The 25,442-nt window shown below is 34.1% G+C and overlaps 1 protein-coding gene across 1 annotated transcript in view; it reads right to left on the reverse strand.

The window, feature by feature from the left end:
• The window catches only part of LOC119834777 (calcium/calmodulin-dependent protein kinase kinase 1), a 105,426-nt gene that overhangs the window by 61,532 nt on the left and 18,452 nt on the right, over positions 1-25,442 (reverse strand). The window contains exon 2 of the mRNA XM_038359272.1: positions 9,535-9,602. Coding sequence (XP_038215200.1) covers positions 9,535-9,602 — 68 coding nt within the window. The remainder of the gene's footprint in view (positions 1-9,534; positions 9,603-25,442) is intronic.

The following is a 25,442-nucleotide window of genomic DNA, read 5'->3' on the forward strand; positions in this document are numbered from 1 at the left end:
GTTGTGCATATAATGTGTATTACTAAAATTGTTTTTTTTGTATTGAGAGAAAATATTTATGTAACAACAGCTGATAAATCTAAATAAATAAATAAATAAATAAATAGGCTACTTTTTTGGCGGTGAATCTCGTTGCCAAGGGGATTTCTATGACTAGATGAGCAAGTCGTCGGAAAACTAGTTATAATTATATGTAACTAGAAATACAGGAAGGGTTAAAACAAACACACGAAAATGTAGAAAAATTAGTACACACATCTATTTTATTTAAAATATAAAATCAATTATTTTGCTAGTTCCGATAAACTTTAGCCGAGCTTTTGGTGTAGGATTATTTTTTTTTGGTGATTTTCTTTTAAATATTTATATTTATTACATAACATTCACAATTTTTTGCAATTTTAAATTTAAAACGGCTCCGTGGTTAGTATCTCGGATTTAAATAAAAAGCTCAGGATACGACGAGCGTGCAAGAAAGACAACTGGTCTGGACATTTATTTGCATTATTCACATCAACATTGCTCGAAACGGTGAAGGAGAACATCGTGAGGAAACCGGCATGTCGAAGAATCAAACACACTGACACCTGCCAACCCGCACTTGGCCGGCGTGGTGGATTATAGCCTGACCCTGACCTGACCTAACCTAACCCTCGCAGGACGCCCGTGTCCCTGCAGTGGGAACATATGTGGGCTTATAATAATGATAGCAATATTTGGTTTCAGTATACAAAAATAAATATTTTTGCATGTTAGTAAGAATTTTGATATTTCAATTTATCTGCACATGTGGATAACATTACTACTGCTTAAAACGGTGAAGGAAAACATCGTGAGGAAACCGACATGTCTGAGAATCAAAAAGTTCGATGACATGTGACATCAGGCTTGAACCCTCATAGGAGGCCTGTGTCCCAGCAGTGGGAACATATATGGGCTGATGATGATGCAGAGAAGACGAAAAAAAACGGTTTAAGTTTCCTTTATATAGGAATTTCTGATTAGCTGTCAATAACTTTACTCCATATCAAAGCACCCGATATCTTTAACATTGTTTTCACAAAACCAAATCGCTCCGATATAAAATCAATATATTATAATATTTCAATAGAAACTGTTCGTCTATCTAGTTATCCAAAACCAAGAATACCATTAAACCGAATCTATTCTGAAGTCGATCGACTTGAGTCAATATCCGACTATAGATTCAATATTAACCTAGAAACATCAAAAATATCCGACATTGAACATTGGCTTAGCTAGGCTGCTGGTGCGCGAGCAGTCGTTTCGATTCACTAGTATAATCAGGTTACCATAGCAACGAATTAAACATAAGAAAAATATATCTTGGGGGCTGTCGTGACGTCTTAAAGCAGTACTAACAGTAATCTAATAAATGTTCAGTGTGTTATTTGAAATTTAATATCTATCACACTAAAATTTTAATGCGAGTTAGTTTGTTTGGATTTTTGCCCGTCAATCACGCTAAAACTACTGATCGGGTTTTGAAGAAATTTGGTATACAGACCGGGTATAAGCTGACTTGGGATAAACAGGAATATTGATATCTGGGCGGATTCGAGACGAGCGACAAGTAAAATATGATAATGGTACACACATCATTTATATAAATAGCAATTAAAGACAGCATCTCATCGTATTCTTCGTAAAACAATTATGATCATCAAGCTAATATATTTGTCTGCTTCTCAGACATCACAAACGGTTCTCCCATTTCACAAACTTTTTCTCCCACACACAAAAGCCCGTGCACAAACAGCCTAAACTCTATTATCGAAGAACAAACAAACACACGTATCCGGAGATGTTTACAAGCAATAAAACTATAGCGGTGATCCCGAATAAGAAGCCAATTGAAAAAGATCAAACATCGCTACGCCTTTGCACATTTTTCCTCAATGTTTGGAATATGGCGTATATATGTATATTTATGTTGTTTGTTTTATGTACAACTAGCATTTGCCCGTGGCTTCGCAAGCGTTAATTCAGAGTAGTTTAATAGAGCTTATTATACATATAAACCTTTCTCTTGAATCACTCTATCTATGAAAACAAACCCCATCAAAATCCGTTGCGCGGTTTTAAATATTAAAGCATACAAAGGGACATAGAGACAGAGAAAACGAAAATCTCTATTTTATACTATGTAGTGACTAGCTGACCCGGCAAGCCGGGCTTTACTGCCTCATTCTTATCATTTAGGGGCATGGAAAATAGATGGTGACCTAACCGATATGCACCCAAAATTTTATGAAAATCGGTCCAGCCGTTTCGGAGGAGTATGGTTACTAATGTTGTAACACGTGAATTTTATATATGAGAGATTAATTCGATGATAAGTAATTAAAAAGTAGTATGTTCTATAATAATTATTTTAACAAAAAACTAATTTGGTGATACACAGACTGAATTGACATGACCACATGGGAGGAGATTGGGACCAGCTTTCAAACCGGAGCTTTCAGATCGGTTCATCTACAGTACGATTTAGTATTTTCTTGTGTTTGATCTTACGCCTTTTTTAATTTCTAAAAAGATATGATTCCTCATTTATTGAAAACAATTGAAAATAAATAGGCCACTTTCAATCTGTTGGACACAGCATCATGCGTGAACTGATTTCGACATTTTTTTTTCTAAGAAAGATAAAGTTAAGAAATTTGCCAAAAAGCAGGACAGCTCTGAAATTGTATTGTTTTTCACCCGAATTAAAAAAAATGCCATGAACAGTAAGTCCTCCAATAAATGGACATAAAAAATATATTCGTCGAGTCTCCTCTCACAATTTAATTTAATTTATTATTATTCAAATAGTCGATAAATATTAAAAGGTACAATAATTAAGGTGTTTTTCACTCCTCATCGATCTATACGATAGATAAATCATAGTCTGGATAAGAATGGGGCCCAATTTTTTATATTCTAACTAGTCGCTCGAACCCCGGCTCCGCCCAGATATCAAGATTCCTGTTTTATCCCAAGGGTGCATTTAATCGGAATTAGAAGTCCTATCACCCAAGCCAGCTCATACCATGTCTGCATACCAAATTTCATCAAAATCCGTTGAGTAGTTTCAGCGTGAATGACGGACAAACATCCAAACAAACAAACTTTCACATTTATAATATTAGTGTGATTCAGTGCACAGATAGTCTGGCTAAGCATTTATCGTAATTTTAGCCGGATAACGTAACGCCGCGGGACGAAACCAGTACGACAATGCGATGCATATGAACGTCACAGCTGAATTGTACATTGTTCTGTGGTGCGCATGTGTTTGGGGATGCTGTGTCAGCAATTACATAGAATCTACAACTCGCCACTAGGCTATAACAACAGCGGTCCTAACAGCTAAGCTGAGGCGCTAGCGGATTGCATTCAGGTGACGTTATGACGAATCAAAACTGAAGAGTTTGTTTGACTTGAACGCGCTTATCTCAGGAACTACAGGTCCGATTTGAAAAGTCTTTCAGTGTTAGATAGCCTATTTATTGAGGAAGGTTATATATATATCACGGGCGAAGCCGGGGTGGACTGCTAGTTTGAAGCTTAGTTGAAGCTAGTTTAGTTTTATTGTCAGAGTATCTAAACCAAAATAAACGACTTTTCACGATGATTTTTTTTTTGTATTTTTTGGTAGGTTAGTACATATCCGAATGCGAGAGAATTTTATCAAAACGTCTAGAGGAAAAAAAGGAAAGATAAATGCTAATTTTTGTTTAAATCATTTGCTTTATGATAAAGCAGTTTATTTAATTTTCAATATTAAAAAAGATATAGTAATAGGGAAATCCTAGTAAGTTTGAAGAAATCCTGCGTGGGAGGATCCATTTCATCCATTCCTCTATGTGTATATGTGTTATACAGTATGTATAAATGTTAATCATATTGATTTGTTTTAAATCTCAATCTAATTCAAATTAACATACTATTATTTATGTTCGTTTATTTACGTTATTATTGTATCGCCGCTAATTTCATGGCTCAACTCCAGTCACACTGTCCATGTGATTGAATATAATTGAATCTGATTTGTTAGCTAACAATTACAATCGATATTTGCCTATTAACAGAACGGTTCTATGCGGAATATTTTCAATCACTATCTTCTACTAATATTATAAATGCGAACGTAACCATGTCTGTCTATGTCTTATCTTCTCACCTAAACTGATTTGGATGAAATTTGGTACAGAAATAGTTTTAGACCCGAGAAAGGAAACTATGCGGGAAATAACGCGGGAATTTCTATCGTTTCTTCTAACTCTGCGGTCGAAGCCGCGGGCAGAATGTTAATAACTTTTGTTTTTATGTTACAGTCGGCAATGAAGCTGGTGGGACGCCTGATGATAAGCGCTACCACCGCCCATGGACATTTGGAGAGGCATAAGGTCTATTTCAGACCTTACGCTTCTACAATACAAATGGATTGCCGACTTTTTGGGAAGGGATTAAGAAAGGATTGGCGAGAGGAAAAAAGGAAAGGACTGGGAAGGGTAAGGAAAAGGATATGGGCCTCCGGCTCCGAAACACAGCAGCAGGTGTGTACAAGCCCCGGTGCCTGGCCATATTCGTGCCGAAGCGTGCTCGACTCCCGCACAAAGTCCGTGTGAAATATTGCATTTTTACTTATATAATATTTTTATCTATACATATTTGGCATTGCGTCGTATTTCAATAATGTGACGTGAATATAAATGAATGATATTTTTATATGCGACGTGTTTGTGATATGGGCCTGCTGCATACTTCATGAATATTTCTCTCGTCGATGGAACATGCGATATATTTTACAGTGGCAGCTACAATATATTGTTGTATAAAACTTTAGTTTAGTTCGTACTAGTTTTCCGCCCGCACTGTCGTCTACCTAGTCAATGGAAAAGATGCACAGTCGGTGTTTTTATCCGCATAGTTGCCGTTTCCCCCTTATTTTGACACAAACTATGGTACCAAATTTAATGCAAAACAGTTTAGAGCCTGAGGCGTGAAGAAAACACTGACAGACAGAGTTACTTTTGCGTTTATAATGTTTTAGTGGGGATCATTTTTAAGCCTCTAAAAATACTTCATGTCTTTGTCAAAGTGATGCTTTGATTTGTATGTATGTATGTTTGTAGATATCCGACACCTTTACATTCTATTTTGGCCCACATCAAATGGACAGATTTAATTCAAACTTTGTAATCTTATCAAGGATCGGTGACACTGCAATAATTTCATGAGTTTATCTTTTTAGGATTGCTAGGATTAAATAATTTCTTTACTTTTTTTTTATAAATGCAGGTTTTCAGTTTTTCTAATTCTTTATTATTTAATGATCGATATCATAAAATTATCATATATGTACCTTCTATTCATAAAAAGCTTATTTGCTTATCCAGACTAATTACGTCTAAACTTTGTAAAGGCCCTTATGCTATATCTATAATATGAGCCGATTTTTGATAGAAGTACATAATCTTAAATATTTTTTCAAAGCTGGTAGAATAAATAACATTAATTATTTTATGATGATTGCTATTATATGTTAGGAATAAGAAGGGATAGGCATTCTTCACTGTTATATTGATATTGGGATACAATCCAATAGAAGTTTGTTTTCTATACTTGAAAAATGCTTGATATATAAAGCAAATTAATGTTATAAAACTAAACATTCAATTTAATTAATAATAGTGTAAGTGAATCATTTCTATTATCCTAAAATTTAATTTTTAGTTTTATAGCATTAAAATGCTTATAAAATGCCTCAAATAATACACTTAATGACTATTACAATACTATTTAAAACTAATTAATTTCCCTTAATTAATAATAGTTTTTGACAAAAAACTGAATTGCCTTCAAATTGTCAGAACTAAACCAAATATAAGAGATATACGGAGACCACCTTACCAATTAAAAAGAAGCATAAAAATTCGGTTAACGCAGTAAAATTTCTGAAGTATATTTACCAAAAATATTGTCAAATGGAAAACCTCTCTGCAACCTATAAATATCAAAGTTATAAAAACTTGCTATCTATTATATTTCACTTCTGTGTTTAACCGACTATGCGACAGTAATGAAAATAGACTCTGTATATATGTACAACCTCATTTAGTTTCATCTAAAAGTAGTTTTTCCACGTAATACACGTTTCAAGGGGCCTTATCGCGAGACCCCTTCATGTGTCCAACTATTCCCTTTTAAGATTAACTCGGCTTATTACTTATATGAAAGTTAATCTTATGTGGGTGCTAGGCGACTTATTTATGTATTATTTATGTTAGGGCATCTGAGCTGGTTGTTCTTTTTATTATTATTTTTTTTATCTTTTTATTTATTTTTTCAAGACATGGAATTTTAATCTAATTCATTATTTCTAACGCCTTCCGCAATTACTGTCGACGATGTTATGTTTGACTGACTTATTTGTATGTTTGTGTGTTTATGGCTGTGTCTATCTGTGGCATGACTGTTCGTCTGATGGTTAGCGATCACCAGCGATCACGAACAGCTGCAGAGGTAGCGCCTCTGCCCGCGTATTTCGTAATATTGTAGTAGGAAAAGATTCGGATGTACCCCACATAGTTATCGTTCAATGCTGATAGTTATCTATCCTATGCCCTATCGAGGGTCTCAAACTCTCTGTAACAAAATTTTATCCCAATCAGGTCAGTAGTTTGGGCGTGAAGAAAAGATATACAGATTTTCTTGTAGATAGGGATTATATAATGCGAATTATTTATTATATAAGCTTCTTGAAATTTATTTCGAAGTCTCGTACAAATGTGTAGCGTGCTTCACTTAAGTTCAACTTCGAAATAAAATATGGTCCACTTATAGTTGTTTGGGAAATTCCCAAAACAGATTCAGTACTTGCTCGTGCAGTAAATTCTTATTTGGCGAACTGCAGGTTACCTAAGTTACTTGCAGTTCGGCTGAATACTATTAACCGACCTTCCCAAAAGAAGTTCTAGGTATGACTGTTTTTTGTTGCACGTAGCTCTGTGGGTTTTCAACAGATTGACGTGATTCTTTTATCTTTGATGGGATACAGTTTTCATTTGGTACCATTTTAGAATATAGAGTGGTACCGGCCACAGGAAGGTTAGTGATCCTATTTGTAGAAAACAATTATTAGTAACTAGCGGTCCGCCCCGGCTTCGCCCGTGGTACATATATAGCCTAAAACCTTCCTCAATAAATGGGCTATCTAAACCTGAAATAGTTTTTCAAATCGAACCAGTACTTCCTGAGATTAGCGCGTTAAAATAAACAGCTTCGGCTTTACAATATTAATAAAGGTTGCTTCACTATTTTATGAAGCGAGATAAATGCTTATAATATTGTAAAAATGGGAGTGAGTTTAAGTAAGTTAGTATAGATCTTATTATCCTGATTTACATCGCCAATTTCTTAATGAACATTTGCATATGAGCAAAATAGACAATTTCGTTGATTCTATTATTAAAGCGTGTTATTTAGTATTTATATTTCTTTTTTAAACTCTTATTTGCTTGCAAACTCAAACTCAAACATTTCTTCTTACAGAATCACTTTTGAATCATCATAACACAGTTATAACATTTACCATTTTTATGTCACTGTCGGCAATGGAGCTGGTGGGACGCCTGATGGTAAGCGCTACCACCGCCCATGAACATTTGTAGAGACCTAAAGTCGATTACAGACCTTACGCCTCTACAAATGGATTGCCGACTTTAAATGGGGAAGGGATTAAGAAAGGATTTGCGAGAGGAATAAAGGAAAGGACAGGGAAGGGGAAGGAAAAGGATATGGGCCTCCGGCTCCCCCACTCACCGAACGAAACACAGCAGAATGCTATTTCACGCCGGTCTTCTGTGGGGGTGTGGTACTTCCCCGGTGCGAGCTGGCCCAATTCGTGCCGAAGCGTGCTCGACTACCACATACAACATTTACCACCGGTACTGAAAGCAGTTTCTACAGAGAGCCGGCAAGAATCATTGTAGTTACTCTTTGCATTGGAGTATTTAATGTTTCCTTCGCACATAAACCAAATAATTAACGCCATATAATTACCAGTGTTAATTTCTCTCCTTCCCAAAAGCATTGAATATTTCGAAAATCAAACATTTTAATTGATACAGAGTTGCAATACTGGATGGTGGCAATTAATTAGTAATCTGTGGTTCTGATAAACACATTCGTATTTCGCATGACTGTGAAAATAAATAAGCCAATAAACCCAAATTATTTCAGGTAATTTTATATTGAAACTGGTTTGTTTTAATGATTAATATGAGAATGAGAAGGAGAGAGAGATTATGGTAACTAAAAACAAGAAATGAATCATGAAGCAATACATGTTATATTCTTATACATACGCTTTATGTCAGGTTATTATAATGTGAGTTTTTTGATTTCCATGGGATATTAATTATGGATTTCTATGAATTCTCAAGATGCAATGTTCTATATATAACGTATTTAAATACTTAGTTTTAAACAAATATTCATTTCAGTTACACATGAAAATTATAACATCCAACAAATCCTACTAATATTATAAATGCGAAAGTTTGTAAGGATGTGGGTGTGTGTGTGTTTGTTGCTCTTTTACGCAAAAACTACTGAACCGATTGCAATGAAATTTGGTACGTAGACAGCTGGACAACTGGAATAACATATAGGCAATTTTTTATCCCGATAGTCCTACGGGATACGGACTTACGCGGGTGAAATCGCGGGGCGCAGCTAGTTAGTATATATATGTTTTTATCGTAAATCATTGAATTTAAATCTTCACTTTATATTTTCTCGATCAAGTTACCATATGTATAGCTTTTAAATAAGCAATCGAAGTCAGGTTATTGGCTTAGTAAAGCTATAACAGTGTACTACAAACACTAGCAATGTTGTATGTTTGTCCAGAACACAACTCGAGGCGTGTTCTAGACAGTTTACTTTGAACAAACGGGTGGGGCCGGGTTGTAGTCTAGTACAAATTTAATGTCTTTATAGTAAAATTGTTTTGTATTGAGTCCTAGATATGTCTAATATATAAAATTCTCGTGTCACAGTTTTCGTTGCCATACTCCGAAACGGCTTGACCGATTTTGATGAAATTTTTTGTGCTTATCCGGTATCTATGAGAATCGGCCAACATCTATTTTTCATACCCCTAAATGATAAGAGTAAGGCAGAACAGAGTTTGCCGGGTGCAGCTTGTATGTTTTATACTTTCCACTTAATAAGAATAATGAAATATTGTTATTATAATATTAAATCTAATTTCCTTTGATTGTGATCTAAATTTGTGGATAGCTATTGATATTTTCAATAGTTTTAGATGGATTTACCGTGGATTGGATTTCAATTAAGTGGCTATGACAGATAAACTTGTCTTTGTTAGTAAAATCTCTGTCTAATTAAGTATAAGACTGATATTTGAACTTAAATTACACAGTTTTATACTCATAGATATTAAGACATTAGTGCGATCACACTTAGATCTTCAGATGTTCTTTAAATTGTCAAAAATACCTTGCTATGTCCCCGAGGCGAGGAGCACGGGCTCTCCTCACGGACCCTGCGAGCGGCAACACACCTACCTGTAACAAAAATACCATTTATTAATAATAAAAAAAGTTAAATCGGAGACATAAGATTTCATTAACTAAAATGAACATTATTTGGAAATCATGCGAAACAAAATCTAAGCAAATAATAACTAACCTAAAGCTGTAGTTTGTTTGTGTGAACGTGCTATTCTCTGGAACTACTCAAACAAATTCAATAATTCTTTCTCCGTTGTATATGTACGCGTTTCCTGAGTGCTATAGCCTATGTATGTATCACGGACGAAACAGGGGTGGATCGCTAATAATAGATATAATTACAAAACAGATTGTACGTCATATAATGCTGTTGTTCTGAAAAGGACATAAGTTTTAATTGCGTTGGCTGTCGGAGCTACGCCGCAGCTGCACAGTAGTATTATCCCTAAGAAATATAATTAATCCAATACTAGCATCTGCCTTGGGACTTTTCTCGCATTTATTATATTTTTATTAAATAAGCGCTACCACTGACCGTGAACATTTGAAGAGGATACTCGACTCTCATATAAAACTTATTTTTAAACACAACACTACATTAGTATCGGTTAGGTTAGGTAAGAGAGCAATGATAAAATTTTCTAGAGAAAATCCACGAACGTCCCTGCGGAGACCTCTTCAAATTCCAAAATGGAACGAAAAGACCAAAAAAATCTATAAATAAATAAAACATAAAAATTTCATGTGAACTTTCATGAAAACTTTCATGTGAACTTTTAAAATAATTACATTCGACTTTATAAAACTACCGTCACTTTAGTATATCACGTCTTCTATCAGAAACGAGAGACATACATTGTTAATGCTTTTTACCCTTTACCTGTCGCATTTGACATTAATATCTAAAGCTCTAATTTGACAATTCCTCTAAAATAGCTAACCTTTACCAAAACTTCGAACATCGTTACAACCAACTACACCTGTAACGGACTGTATACGTTATTAAATTACAAACTAAATACCACAGCGAAGCATTCACAAAGCCCCATCTTTAAAGTTCTGAAGCGCTTGACCCAACCTTAATTCAATTAATGTTTGAATTTCCCAACTTAAATGCAAGTTATGCTAACTACTTCATGCAACGTTAAGTTGCGGCGTTACAACTTGAGTGTCTTTATTTGTTTGTTACTTGTTTTAGTGGCTGTATGAATAATTTATTGTATGTTCCATTAATTTTAGTGATAGTTCCTTTGATAGAGATTAGGAAATAATTTAATAGTTTCGATCGTGGATATGATATTTGACAGAGCGTAAAAAATAATTACTAGTCTTTAGAATAATGCAAATAGGGTTGAAAATTGTATAAAACTTAAATGGTTAAGAGTAAAATGAAACCGATTGGAAAATGAAGATAATATAACAAAAAATGGAACTTCTTAATTGCGTAAGGGGTAAAAATGTATTTCCTCAATTTCTGGCAAATAATAAGTCCTATGGAAAAGTTGAAAGATTTGTAACTTTTAGTATCACAATTGTTTCACATAACCTGTGAAAAATTAATTTGTATAAAAAAAATCTACGATGTTCGGTGATTATTTGCCTCTTACCTTCTTCTATTCATCATCATCAGCCCATATATGTTCCCACTGCTGGGACACAGGGCTCCTATGAGGGATTCAGGCCATAATCCACCACGCTGGCCCAGTGCGGGTTGGCAGATGTCACATGTCGTCGAACTTTTTGATTCTTGGACATGCCGGTTTCCTCACGATGTTTTCCTTCACCGTTTTAAGCAGTGGTGATGTTATCCACATGTGCAGATAAATTGAAAAATCAATTTATTTCCTGCCCGCTCGCCCGGTCTCGAACCCCGACTTATCGATTTTGAAGTCCGAGGTTCTCACCACTAAGCCACCACTGCTTCTTCTATTATCTTAATCCATTTAATGAAGTCTTAATTCTTAAAATATTAGTTTGAAAATGTTTTATATTGAAAATGTTTTATATTGATTTATTATTTTTTTACACGGTGTATCAAAAAGTATCTCTATTCCTAAATTGATATTGTTTCTTGAGATCAGTGCGAGCAAACAAACAAACTCGTCAGCTTTATATTATAGAAGTATAAATGAGCAAGTCCCTAGAGAAAACCTTACATTAAATCGATTTACAAACAAATAAAAGAAAGCCAATGAAAATCAGCTTACTACAGTCCAAGAAACACATTAAACGATAATCAAGTTCACTGAGCGTTTGTCGACTAGGAGAACCACACTATTCGTCTGTTTGTGTATTTTTCTACAGGTGTTTTTTTCATTTCCAATAAATAAATATCAATTAATGTGTATTATTTTACTAGTTAAAACTATTTAACCTAGATGTAGTCGTAAATCATAAACAAATTTGCTATTAAAAATGCCTGAGTTCAAAAATAGTTCAATGTGTTTGAGACGAAAGTGATGAAATATTTTAAAAGATTTTTTTTGATATTTTTATATAAATATTATTTGTTTTCTCATATCTTTTCACTGGGTAAACCGATTGTCGATTCTTTTATTATTTAAAAGCTGGCTCTTCTTATGTGGTTTCCTTTAAAATTGGTCTACTTCTTACAAATACATAAAAAATTGAGGGTATTTAACAATCATTGGGCTTTTTCTATCCGGGTAATGCGGGAACGACTTTTCAATATATTGGCAAGAGGGACAACTAACTTAAATAACGTAATCAGAACACTATTAGTTAAAATGAATCTAAATTAATAAAAATATTCTTGCGGGCATACGGAGAGTAATAATCAGTACCTGACTAAACTCCTTAAGTAAAGAGAAACAAAACTTTAATCAATCAAAAATACAAAAAGATAAAAATTGTATACCAAATACAAAGAGTATAATGCTAACCCTACTCGGGGGATATTTTATTATCGCAGCGGAAGTAGGCCTCAAGGTCGGGGCGGCTTCGAGCTATAGACTCTGTAGCTCAGCATTTTTATTTACCACCTTTTTTATTACTAAGTTTTTCAGTAGTTCATTTTCTTAAGTCTCGTATTATACGAGATATATTTAATACTAATATTATAGAAAAAAATAATAACATTTCTTCTACCTACTGGTTTATAATATCAGTAAATATTATAATATAGTAGCTGCGCCCCGCGGTTTCACCCGCGTAAGTCCGTATCCCGTAGGAATATCGGGATAAGAAGTTGCTTATATGTTATTCCAGTTGTTCAGCTACGTACCAAATTTCATTGCAACCGGTTCAGTAGTTTTTGCGTGAAAGAGCAGCAAACACACATAGATCCTTACAAATTTTCGCATTTATTATATTAGTGGGATATACATAGCTAGAGATAGTTTATGAAAATAGAAAAATAGATTTAAAAAATACATTCTTCATTTATATTCAGCGCTCGAGTCCATATAATTGCATTGAAAAACTTCAAAGAAAATCGCAGTGAATAATTTTAATCACCGTGTTAAGACGTTTATGCATGAACGTTTTATCGTGTGTTTCATTAATTTTTACTAAAATTCCACCAACAAATTGTTTATGTAACTAGACCTTATTCGAATGTTGTTTCCGTACATATAGCAGTTACTACAGAAAGGATAGATACGAAAGAATACAAGTATTAAAAACTTATGTTCCCGTAACTAAAGAAAATGCCCATGGGAAGATGATATTTCACATTAGTAAAAAGCAGCCTACACTCATTTACTTGGTCTGTTGCAACGTGACAGAGAAATAAACAAACACTTTCGCTTATGTATAGTAATGTATTGTGACTCGAAAATTTTTTATTTAGTATTATTGCTGGTACTCCGAATTAAAAGGGTTGGGATGTATGTAGTAATCCGGATAATAGACCATTTCTATAGACAACTAGCTGCGCCGCGCGGTTTCACCCGCGTAATACCGTATCCCGTAGGATTATCGGGATAAAAAGTTGCCTATGTATTATTACAGTTGTCCAGCTGTCTACGTACCAAATTTCACTGCACACACACACACATCCTTACAAACTTTCGCATTTATAATATTATTAGGATTAGTAGGATAGGATAGGATTTCATCCAATAAACTGTTTTTGCCTGAGAGAGTCACAAACATCCACACATTTTTACAAAATTTCGTTTATAAAATAAGTAGGAAGTAAGAAGAAAGGATGGATTATATAGTAAGGATACCACGCAAATGAAGCGGGCGGAAGATAATCGTATCAAACGCAGCGTGCAAACGCTAGTTCGTATCATTCCTAAAGAAAGGTGTACTAAGACAAGTACTGGTTAAGGTAATCTCAAATTGCGCCGCAATAAAGAAAATTCAAATATTCTAGAAATACTGCTGTTATTCGAGATTCTTAAACAATTCCTTGATTGCCTTCGCTTTAATTTGAAATTAATTGCCGGCGCAAGCTTTTTCTAATTTATCGGCTGTGACAAGTATTTGTCATAAAAGTTCAAACACAATTTCCTTTTCCCTTACCCACTAAAAGCGGGCAGCGCATTCACAGAGGTACTACCTTTGCGAATGTTCATGGACGGTGGTGATCGTTTACCATCAGGCGAACCACCAGCTCAGTTGCCCGCTATGACATTAAAAACAAATTGAATATAATTGTACAATATTTTACTACTTTCTGAACAAATTGGGAAAGATTTTTTTTGACGTGACAACGTCTTAAATTAGGTTGCGGCTCGGAGGCACTCATGAAAAAGTGTAACGCCCGGTAACGTTACGATGAGTCACCGAACTATGATCGGTCCGCCGCGCGCGCAGCACTAGAGAATTAGGCGCATTGAATCGGCGCGTGATTGTGTCTCTGTCTCTGTCTTTTTAGTAAACAAAATATATTTTCTATAGTTAAAATTTGTGCAATTCTTATTTTCATTCAATTCCTTGTTTCTATTGTGCAATTTAATAATATTCATATCAATAAATATTCTACCGAGAAAAAGACGTTGTCACGTAAAATCTTCGCCCGTAAAACCGACTTTACAGGCAACCATTTTTTTTATAATATTCAAAGAAGGAAAGTAATTTAAAAACTGATAAAACTAAATATTTTTGTGACTTTCTTCGCACTATTCCTGTTCCCGGGATAAAACTAACCTTTTTCGCGTCAATCTACTATAAATAAGTCCCATGTATCAAATTTCATCCAATTCAGTTCAGTGGTTTAAGCGTTAAGAAGACACAGATGGGCAGACAGAGTTACACAGTCGTTTATTATATAAATAATAATGATAATCAGTAGTCATCAGCAGATAAGGTAGCAGCAAACAAAAACAGCATTGTTACAATCAATAATTTTATACAAATAAGTAGAAAGGAAGCCTACATTATTTTAATAAGAGCTTTATTAGATTTAATTCTACTAATCCTAATAATATTATAAATGTGAAAGTTTGTAAGGATGTGTGTGTGTTTGTTGTTCCTTCACGCAATAACTACTGAACCGATTGCAACGAAATTTGGTACATAGACAGCTGGACAACTGGAATAACATATAAGCAACTTTTTATCCCGATATTTCTACGGGATACGGACTTACGCGGGTGAAACCGTGGGGCGCAGCTAGTTTATGATAGAGTGTACTATCACAGACCTTCATTAAGATCAATTTGAGAAATTTTGAAAGAATAGAAAAATTTGATCACAAGGCGGGATTTGAACCCGCGTTTTTTGCCAAACCGTAGCAATCTATTCTTTTAACATATCTCATTTAAAAAAGCGTTTCAATGCTATAAAACAAAAAAGTTCTTTTAAGATCAATATAAAAGCTAGTTATGAATATATAATGATTAATTTTAGCAAAAAACTTAACCGCGTAAAAATTATCAGAAGCGAATTTTAATAACGGACCACACCAGCTTTCAAATACAAAAAAAAGTATCATCGAAATCGCTTCACCTCGTCACAAAATCAGAGGTAACAAACCCAAAAACAATTAGTCGAATGGAGATATTTTAAGGTCGTTAATAGGCTTAGGAATCAGGGACAGCAATCGGACCCTTAATATTTATAAGTTGTATTTATACACAAGTTTTTGCCCGCGGTATCGCACGCGTTAAATGCAGAGTAGTTTAATATCTGTTATACATATAAACCTTCCTCTTGAATCACTCTATCTATTAAAAACCACCAAAACCCATTGCGTAGTTTTAAAACATTTAAGCATACACAGGGACAAAGGGACAGATAGAAAAAGCGACTTTGTTTTATACTATACTAGCTGCGCCCCGCGGTTTCACCCGCGTAAGTCCATATCCCGTAGGAATATCGGGATAAAAAATAGATGTTGGCCGATTCTCAGACCTACCCAATATGCTTACCAAATTTCAGAGGAATCGGTCAAGCCGTTTCGGAGGAGTATGGCAACGAAAACTGTGACACGAGAATTTTATATATATAGATATTGATTATACCATGCTGTGATTAGTGTCCGATTTAACATGGCGTTATGTAAGGCGTGTGGAGCACAAGATGTAAATGTCAGTTGTTTGTTTACGGCCTGACCTGCTATGTTAACGAGTGTAGCTGGTTCATGTGAGGCTCGACGTTTATATGGTGGCTGTAGGGCTGCCAACAGTCGCGTATTTTATTATTGAAGTGAAAATTCTTTAGAATCGTTGTGATTTCAAACCTGATGCAACGGAAAAAACGACAGGTAAGAGACACAAATACAAAAATGTGTAGAATGAAGCCGGCAAAGAATGAGACAGAAATATACATACTATTTTATATTTTATTTATATTCATCTCATTCTTTTGTCGATTTACTGAAGTTTCACTTCTATCGTGTGTGAATCGCACACACATCTTTTTTTGTATTTAATCTATCGGGTCGCCCAGAATTCACCGCCAGAATTTTTTTTGCGCAATAGGACCTTTCATTGTTTCAAAAACTAGTCGAATTGGTCCGTCCGTTATTAAATATTACGCTTAGCAATTGACAAAAACAATAATAATACAGGCAAGATTCCACAAATGGACGTCAAGCGCCTATTAAGCAATATATTTGGCCTTTTATTTTATATATTACGTTTCACATTTAGTCTTACATGGAAAATTTTCACTGTTATATAACCTTAATAGCGTTCACTTTCAGTTCACACATTTAAAAACAATATTAACTATAAAGCATAGGTAAAATATAGCTATATATGACTCAAAGTTTTTATTTACTGTATTACAAGTTAAAACCATTAGTTTAGTCAAAATCAATCTGGGAATGTAGATAGTTTAATGAATCTCTGTTAATTGTAATATTATTTCCATGAACCTATTTATTTATATGGATATTTTATTATTTAATGCAGAAAAAAGAAAATATTTAAACTACTCACCAGACAACCCTAACTGTAAGGGTTGGCATATTGATGTTTTGATGACCTTGATGTCGTAGTTAGTCAACTTTTGACCGTTTTGTGCTTATATAAATAACTTCATATTGATTTGTATATTATGCATGACCCTAAATTTGTATTTATGTACTTAAACGATATTTTCTTTTTAGGTTTTGTTAACTCTGCCGCAAACTGAAATGACTGAATTTATAAAAAGAGTTTACTTCATGGTTTCACTTAATTAATGTAATAAACTGCAAATTCAGCGAATAATTCAGCAATATGAAATCACTAGCTGCGCCCCGTGGTTTCACCCGCGTAAGTCCGTATCCCGTAGAAATATCGGGATAAAAAGTTGTCTATATGTTATTCCAGTTGTCCAGCTGTCTACGTACCAAATTTCATTGCAATCGGTTCAGTAGTTCTTACGTAAAACAGCAACAAACATACACACATCCTACAAACTTTCGCATTTATAATAATAGTAGGATGTCATCATGAAAACAATGAGCAAAAGAATTAATGTTTTTTTTAAATAATTGAATTAAATATCTTGTTATTAACTTGAATGTGCTCTCATTTCCACAACACACCTCGTTGAATTAATTCATTGAATTAGTCTGAAAAGTGTGAATGAAATTAAGTTTATCGTTGTAATAATTTTTAACACAATATTTCGACATGTTACCATCGTCCAAAGCCTTTTGAAATTGTCTGTTTACAATACCTTAGGTTGGATAAAACTTCTCGTGAAAGTCGTGGGCGTGACACCCAGAAATTAGCTGTTAATGTGAGTCTGACAGGATGTTTCGCTTTATACGTGACGTGTTAACACAACGATATAATTTTAAACTCATTGAACGGTTCTGGACTCGGGAGGATTATTCAAATGGTTCGGAAATAATTTTGAAATATTTGTTTTAGACAGTTCATGATTTAACACGTTTTAAAAACTTCTCGCTCGTACGTCGAAAAAAAAAATTTGACAGATGTCAAAGAATTTTTTTTCCCTCGTATTTCAAATTTCGTACACAGATTAAAAATACAGATAAGATATATAGATATTATGGCTGCGTCCATTCTCCACAACGTTAAAGAGAAATGAATAAATCAAAAAGTTACCTCTAAGTATAAATGTTTTTTCTGTCGTCTTCTTTCTTTCTTTCTAAAAACTGATAAATTGTTAAGTAAAAGGAATGTTGTACGTGAGTTGAAAGCGGATGAACATCTTAATTTCTAGACGTTATTATTGCCGTGAAGAGCTAGGACTGAAAATTACTGTATTCATGCAAATTGTTTTAAACTTATAGACGAATAAATCTATTTCACTAAAATGAAACCAACATGTAAATAATAAGGACTTATAAAATTGGATCGACTGTTTGAAAATTAATCAAAATAAAAACATATTGTTATTTTTGGACATTGATTATCACTACATAGTATAAAACAAAGTCGCTTTCTTTGCCCTATGTCCCTATGTATGCTTAAATCTTTAAAACTACGTAACGGATTTTGATGAGGTTTCTTTTAATAGATAGAGCGATTAAAGAGGAAAGTTTAAATGTATAATAACATCTATTTAATTATCCTGAATTTAACGCGTGCGAAGCCGCGGGCAAATGCTGGTGTATGATATAACTAAATATCTGTTTGTAATTCAAACAAACAATTAGATTATAAGAATTTCTCAACAAAACGTTTGCAAGGTTTAATAGGGTATTTGTAGTAAAAGTACGAAAATAAATTAGATATTCCTCAAAATGACAATAAAATTTGAGCAACATATATTCATAAAACAATATAGACATAATTAAATTCCGATAGCCTTGTGGCGATATTTGTCAAGCGTGTCCCCGAGGAACGATGTCGTAAAATCAAATTTATGAATCCGTTTGGACATGGACGTGGATCGTTGCGGGTAGACGCGAATATTTGTAGTTCTGCTTATTGAAATTTATTTCTACGTTGCTTTAGATACTACTAGCTGCGCCCCGCGGTTTCACCCACGTAGGTCCGCATCCTGTAGGAATATCGGGATAAAAAGTTGCCTATATGTCATTCCAATTGCAACCGGTTCAATAGTTTTTGCGTGAAAGAGCAACAAACGCACACACATCCTTACAAACTTTCGCATTTATAATATTAAGTAAGAAAGGTGGTATTTGGAATAGTGCTGTTTTTTATTGTCTCAAATAGAAAATTACTTTTAAAAACTAACTGAAAATTCCACTTACTAAGTCTAACGTAAATCATATCACTATTGCATATATTTTATTACTGAACAGTATGAACGTGGGAGTCGAGCACGCTTGGCACGAATTGGGCTAACTCGCACCGGGGAGTACCACACCCCCACGGAAAACCGGCGTGAAATAGTAGCATGCTACTGTGTTTCGCACGGTGAGTAAGGCTGAGGCTCGCATCCATTTCCTTAGGGGTTTGGTCCTAGTCTTTTCTTTATTAATCCATACCATTTATAGTCGGGAATCCATTTATAAATGATCATGGGCGGTGGTAGCGCTCACCATTGGAGGTTCTTTCCTTTTCCCTTTTAATAATGTCATAAATGAAAGAAAGAAAGAAAGAAAGAACAATTTATTTTAACACACACAAACACAGAAATAGTAACAATACAAAAAAATAACAAAATGAAATGAAAAAAAAAACATAATAAGAGAATGAAAAAAGAAAGTAAATAAATTAATATAAAGTACGTGTGGTTGCGTGCACCAAAAAAGGATGCCACTCTGTATATTTGAGGAAGAACACCTCAATACTGATTTTCAGTGACACCCTTCCGACATCTGGATTGCCAGCCACTAAATCATGTTCTTAGAATACTATACGCCAAGATACATAGAGTAAAACATATTTGGAGGTCCCTATCCTTTTCCTTGCCCTTCCTAGTGCTTTCTCTCTTTCTCTTTTTCTATCCTCAATTAGTCCATTTCTTTTTTTTCCATTAATGTTTTTTTTCATTAATGTTATCAATCTATAGTTGCATAAGGCTTCTGCCGATGTTCATGGACGATGATGATCGCTTACCATCAGGCGAACCTCCAGCTCAGTTACCCGCTATGACATAAAAAACATACAAGTGTAAAGAATACATCTCATCTATCAAAATATGAGTTTACGTGTAACAGTGACAGTAAAGTCACGAAACTCATTGTTACATAACAGCAAAGAGTCTAGGTCTCATGTAGGTAAATCTAGCATATATATAGTGCTTGTTATTCTGTCGTCTCCCGGCGCGGAAGGTCAGGTGTCGGCCTTGCTTCTAGCGCTTTCCGATAAAATATTGTTCTAGAGATCCGTCACTCTTTCACCGAGCCATATTTAGGTTAACGATTTTCGGATAACCCCACTTCGCTGCATAGTATAAAACGAAATCGCTTTCTCTGTCCCTATGTCCCTATGAATGCTTAAATCTTGAAAACTGCGAAACGGATTTTAATGGGGTTTTTTTTGTCAGAGAGAGTGATTCAAGAGGATCGTTTATATGTATAATAGATCAATTAAACTACTCCGAATTTAACGCATGTGAAGCCGCGAACCAAAGCTAGTATATTACAAACGTGAAAGTTTGTATATACCAATGTTTGTTACTCTTTCACGCAAAAACCTTAGATATGTATGAATTATTAACTAATTGACATTAGCATAAGACCAGAAGATTTTTTTACCCCGGATTTTACACAAGTGAAGCCGCACAATCGAGATAGTATGGAAATTTAGTTTATATAGGTGAAAGTTTGGAGGTTAAATAGAGTTGAAAGTTATAAAAGGTTGTTTGTAGGCATAATTTGACTTTCAATATGTTTGGGTTAAGATCTTGCCTATTTTAAATCATTTCTTATCTAAAACGAAACTTTAATAACATATAAACACAACAATAAATGGATAAAGACAATATTCATAATTATATAGTTATAGTTCAGTATTTGTTCGGCACGGCTTCGCTCGTGGTACATATATCGCTAAGTGAAGTTGCAGTCTTCCAATGGTGAAAGAATATTTAAAACCGGTCCATCAGTTTATGCTTGAAAACGTTACAAACATACAAAAACACAAAAGTTCCCTGTTTATATTATTAGTGTAGATAAGTCGGCAAACTCACATTAATCTTTATAGACATTATTTAAGTGACATAATTGATATTTTTAAAATTGTTAAAATAGTTGAAAAATTTTACAAAAGAACTCACAGTAAAATAATGAAGGACCCTTAGTGTAATTTGTTGCGAAAATAACGCAACCCTTAACTCGAAATTAGATATCCATTACGATATTTGACACGGCGTACACCAAGGACCCTGCATTCTCTGACCCTGGCCTTCTCGTAGATTGACCTAACTATCCCTAAAAATAACGGTTTGCGGACAACATCTGACTTTCTCTGACCCTATTAACGTAACTCTACTATATTTACTTCCCGATTTGACGCTGTTTGTATTCTTATTGGGTAAGACAATTTAGATTACTCTTTTTATTTGCAAATTGCTGTTTCTTAAATAGCCCCTTTTAAATTAGATCCCGATCTGCCGAGTCCTTAGTATACCATAATATTATAAATGCGTGTTTGTCGTTTTTTTTTTCATGTCTATTGTGCATTATTGTGTATAGAATTTTACTAATATTATAAATGCAAAAGATAGTAAAGATGTGTGTGTGTTTGTTGCTCTTTCATGCAAAAACCGCTGAATCAATTGCAATGAAATTTGGTACGTAGACACTAGAGCTGGACAACTGGAATAACATATAGGAAACTTTTTATCCCGATATTTTTACGGAATACGGACTTACGCGGGTGAAACCGCGGGGCGCAGCTGGTCTTTATTATTAACTTAGTCTTTAAGATTTGGAACCGGTTTTTGTAGAAGCGTTTTTTGTTTATCTTGTAAATCATATGTACGTTTTATGTTTTTTTTACAAATTAATATTACTAAATAATACTAGCTGTACTACATAAATAACTATATAAATTTTACATTTTAATACTACATAATGTGTAACATGTACATAACAATGATGCCAATAAAATGACCTGTGGTTCTTATACATTCCATCCTTATATATTCGTTAATGCTATAGTAATTTAACGTGACCTTGTCGGTAACTTTAAAATAGGTATAAGAATGGGGATGAAATTTACCTTCGGGACAGTTATTTTTAAATAAAAGGTCAGGGTCATTTTACACCCATTATATTAGAGTGTTGGAGTTAGTCTTATTGATTTAAAGTTTTTCACTCAGGATCAATTCACACTCCATCTAATCTAATGCTAATTTATAAAATCATCCTACCCAAAAGTTGCATGGTTGTTGGTTGCCTTAATTAAGATAGTAAATGTTTATTTCCCTTTTGTTTTCCATGATATATTTGTGGGCGTGTAAAATACAGTGTATTGTTGTGTTATGTATCACTTTCGCATTTTATCTACCGCTAAGAAAGGTTTTTCCATCTTTGCAAAGAATAATATGAGGTTATGTATGTTACACTGTACAAATAAGAGCATATTTCTTAGGCCCAACGTATTTCTAGCACGAGATTAATATAAGTCGGTAATTTGGCCGCTTGCCATGTTGGTGACAAAGGCCTACGTCTTCCACAATAACTTATGCGTATAAAAATTTATTGGAATGTTATTCGTATGTGAAAACGTGAGATTTGCTTTCACGTCTAACGTTCGACCTCTTTCTGTTTTGTTTTTCGGGATTATTCCGGGGTATATTATTAGGTTTGTTAGTAATATGTAATTTTAATCAAAGGTAGTGCATACTAGATAGTAGATAGCAATAAATTTAGAAGCTTATTTTTTCACATGGATTGTAAAAATGATTCTCGTTTCACACTATAATTATCTCCTTTTGACGAAACATAACATGTAACATAATGAATTCGTTATTTTATTTTATGAAAGTAATAAGAGAAGCCAACAATTGTTTACATCTGTACAAAACAATTAACATATATAAGTGAACATATTTTTTAAAAGCTAACATTACATGCTTAAAAAAGAAAATAATTATGAAAATGGAGACATAAAAAAATATAAACAAAAGCAAAAAAACACAATATAGGCTGTTGAATTAAATAGTCACTATAGATTATATGTATTAGACTTAAAGTTAATATGTTTTTTAAACTGGCGGTAAATAAGTACGGAGCTTATAATGCAATTACGAGTTTTAACTCTACGAAAGTTAAGATATATCCCAGCTAGAAGTTAATTAAGATTTCCAAGATAAGTTGTAATGCATTTATCAAATTAATTACACTTTGCAAAGTTGTTACATATTGCAAAGATACACTTTTATATTCATCATCATCATCAGCCCATCTTACCACTGCAGGGACACGAGTCCCTACAAGGGTTCAGGCCATAATCCAACATGCTGGCCAAGTGCGGGTTGGTAGATGTCACATGTCTTCGAACTTTTGATTCATGGACAAGCTGATTTCCTCACCAATATTATATATATAGTATGTGAATACATGTCAATTTGTGAAATTTTATAGAATAGGTAACCGAGCAGGTAACCGACATAGAAAATGATGCAACTCTGCCCAAGCTATCACATTATCAAACTGTTCGGTTGAGTGGCATTTCTATTACCATCAACTGGCTGTAGGGTTCTCGCACGCAATACTTTGCGACTGTTTTGACTGTTAATAAAATATATACAAATTGTGTTTTATTAGTTCATTTATAATATTTTATTAAGGCATACGAAGCATTTCTCTTCCACTACATCATCTTCATGAAACTATTTTTAATTCACTAACTTTTCGCGGCTTCGCACACGTCGAATTCGGAGTAAAACCCGCTCCCCGCCCCCTTTTTCTATATTGTTATACACATAAGACTTCCTCTTCATTCACTCTATCTATCAAATAAAACCCCATCAATATATCTTGCGTAATTTCAAAGATCTTAGCGTACAGAGACACAGACGGTGGAAAATGACTTTGTTTTATACTATGTAGTGATTAAGAGGTCACCTTATATTGCAAAGCTTAGTAAAGCAAATCGACACAAGCGTGAAGGTAATATTATTAGAGATAGGGCTCTTATCTTTCGAGAGTTGAATGTTTTATATAGTACACTTTAGCGACTCCATTAAACAAAAGACAGTCTATTTACATTGTTCCATCTAATTTGGTTACTCTGCTGTTGATTGCGTAAAAACATATATTAAAAGCTTTTATTACTGTAGCTAAGTCTTTACTCTCTCTTAGTCTCGTCTTTAGTCTCTTAGCTATATAGTTACATAAAATATATATAGTTATATAGTTGGAGCAAGATTTCAATTTATTCTGATGTATTAAAAATAAAACTTTTATTGTTCGCATTAATCATAACACAGGCAGAAAATGGATCAGTAATAGAGGGAATTATTTTCATACATTACATTTTATTTATATTTATAATTATGATTTACTTCATCTAATATTATTTTATGTCAGAGTTGTCACAGGAGCTGGTGGCTCGCCTGACGGTAGGCGACCAGCGCCGCCTTTGAACATCGCCAGAAGCCTTAAGCAACTCCAGATTGCTAACTTTAATGGAAAAGGAATAAAGAGTTATTGAGGGAATAGAGAAAGCACTAGTAAGGGCAAGAAAAGGATAAGAACTTCCAAATATGTTCAAGTCTATGTATCTTGGCGTATAGTATTCTAAGAACATGATTTATGACATTATTATTAGAACACAGTGAATATAATATTTTATATTATTCCTATAGGTGGGTAACCTATAGTAATAATATAAAATACTACATACATTTGCGTGTTACCCTGATAATCGCTAATGTGCTTATTCCGACTATTATCTATCCAAATTCATACAGCCGCTTTTACGTTTTTTTATGTCCACTTATCCTACGAACATTCACGTTTATAAAATACTAAGCTGAGCTCCGCGGTTTCACCCGCATAAGTCCGTATCCGGTAAGAATATCGGGATAAAAAGTGGCCTTTATGTTATTCCAGTTGTCCATCTATCTACGTACTAAATTTCATTGCAATCGGTTCAGTAGTTTTTGCGTGAAAGAGTAACAAGCATACACACATCCTTACAAACTTTCGCATTTATAATATTAGTAAGATAAGTAGGATAGGATAGTAAACAATAACAATGCAGACAGTACAAACGCACGGTCGCACGCGTACCCTCGTCCTAAAGGCGTATAATAAACTGTTACACGTATCTATCTACCTGTAGTGGATAGCAGCTAGGATATTGATTTCAACAGAATACCTATTTCAATAAATTCTCCGATGCCATATCAGTTACACTTTGAATCAAATGTATATGCGTAGCGTTTGAGCGCGATGTGGTTTATGTGCTTTTTGTTGTTTTGTTGTTTTGTCTCTAAAAATACAGGAAGTTTCACTGACACACATTTCAGTATTAATTTAGCTCAATTATGTTGTGTACTTTATAATTGTAATTATCATCCAGTAACTGCTATAATTAATATAAAGGTACGAACGAATTTACACTTTAAGAAGATTCACACCTACTTAGACTT

The sequence above is a fragment of the Zerene cesonia genome, chromosome 2 (assembly GCF_012273895.1).
Source record: "Zerene cesonia ecotype Mississippi chromosome 2, Zerene_cesonia_1.1, whole genome shotgun sequence".
NCBI lineage: Eukaryota > Metazoa > Arthropoda > Insecta > Lepidoptera > Pieridae > Zerene > Zerene cesonia.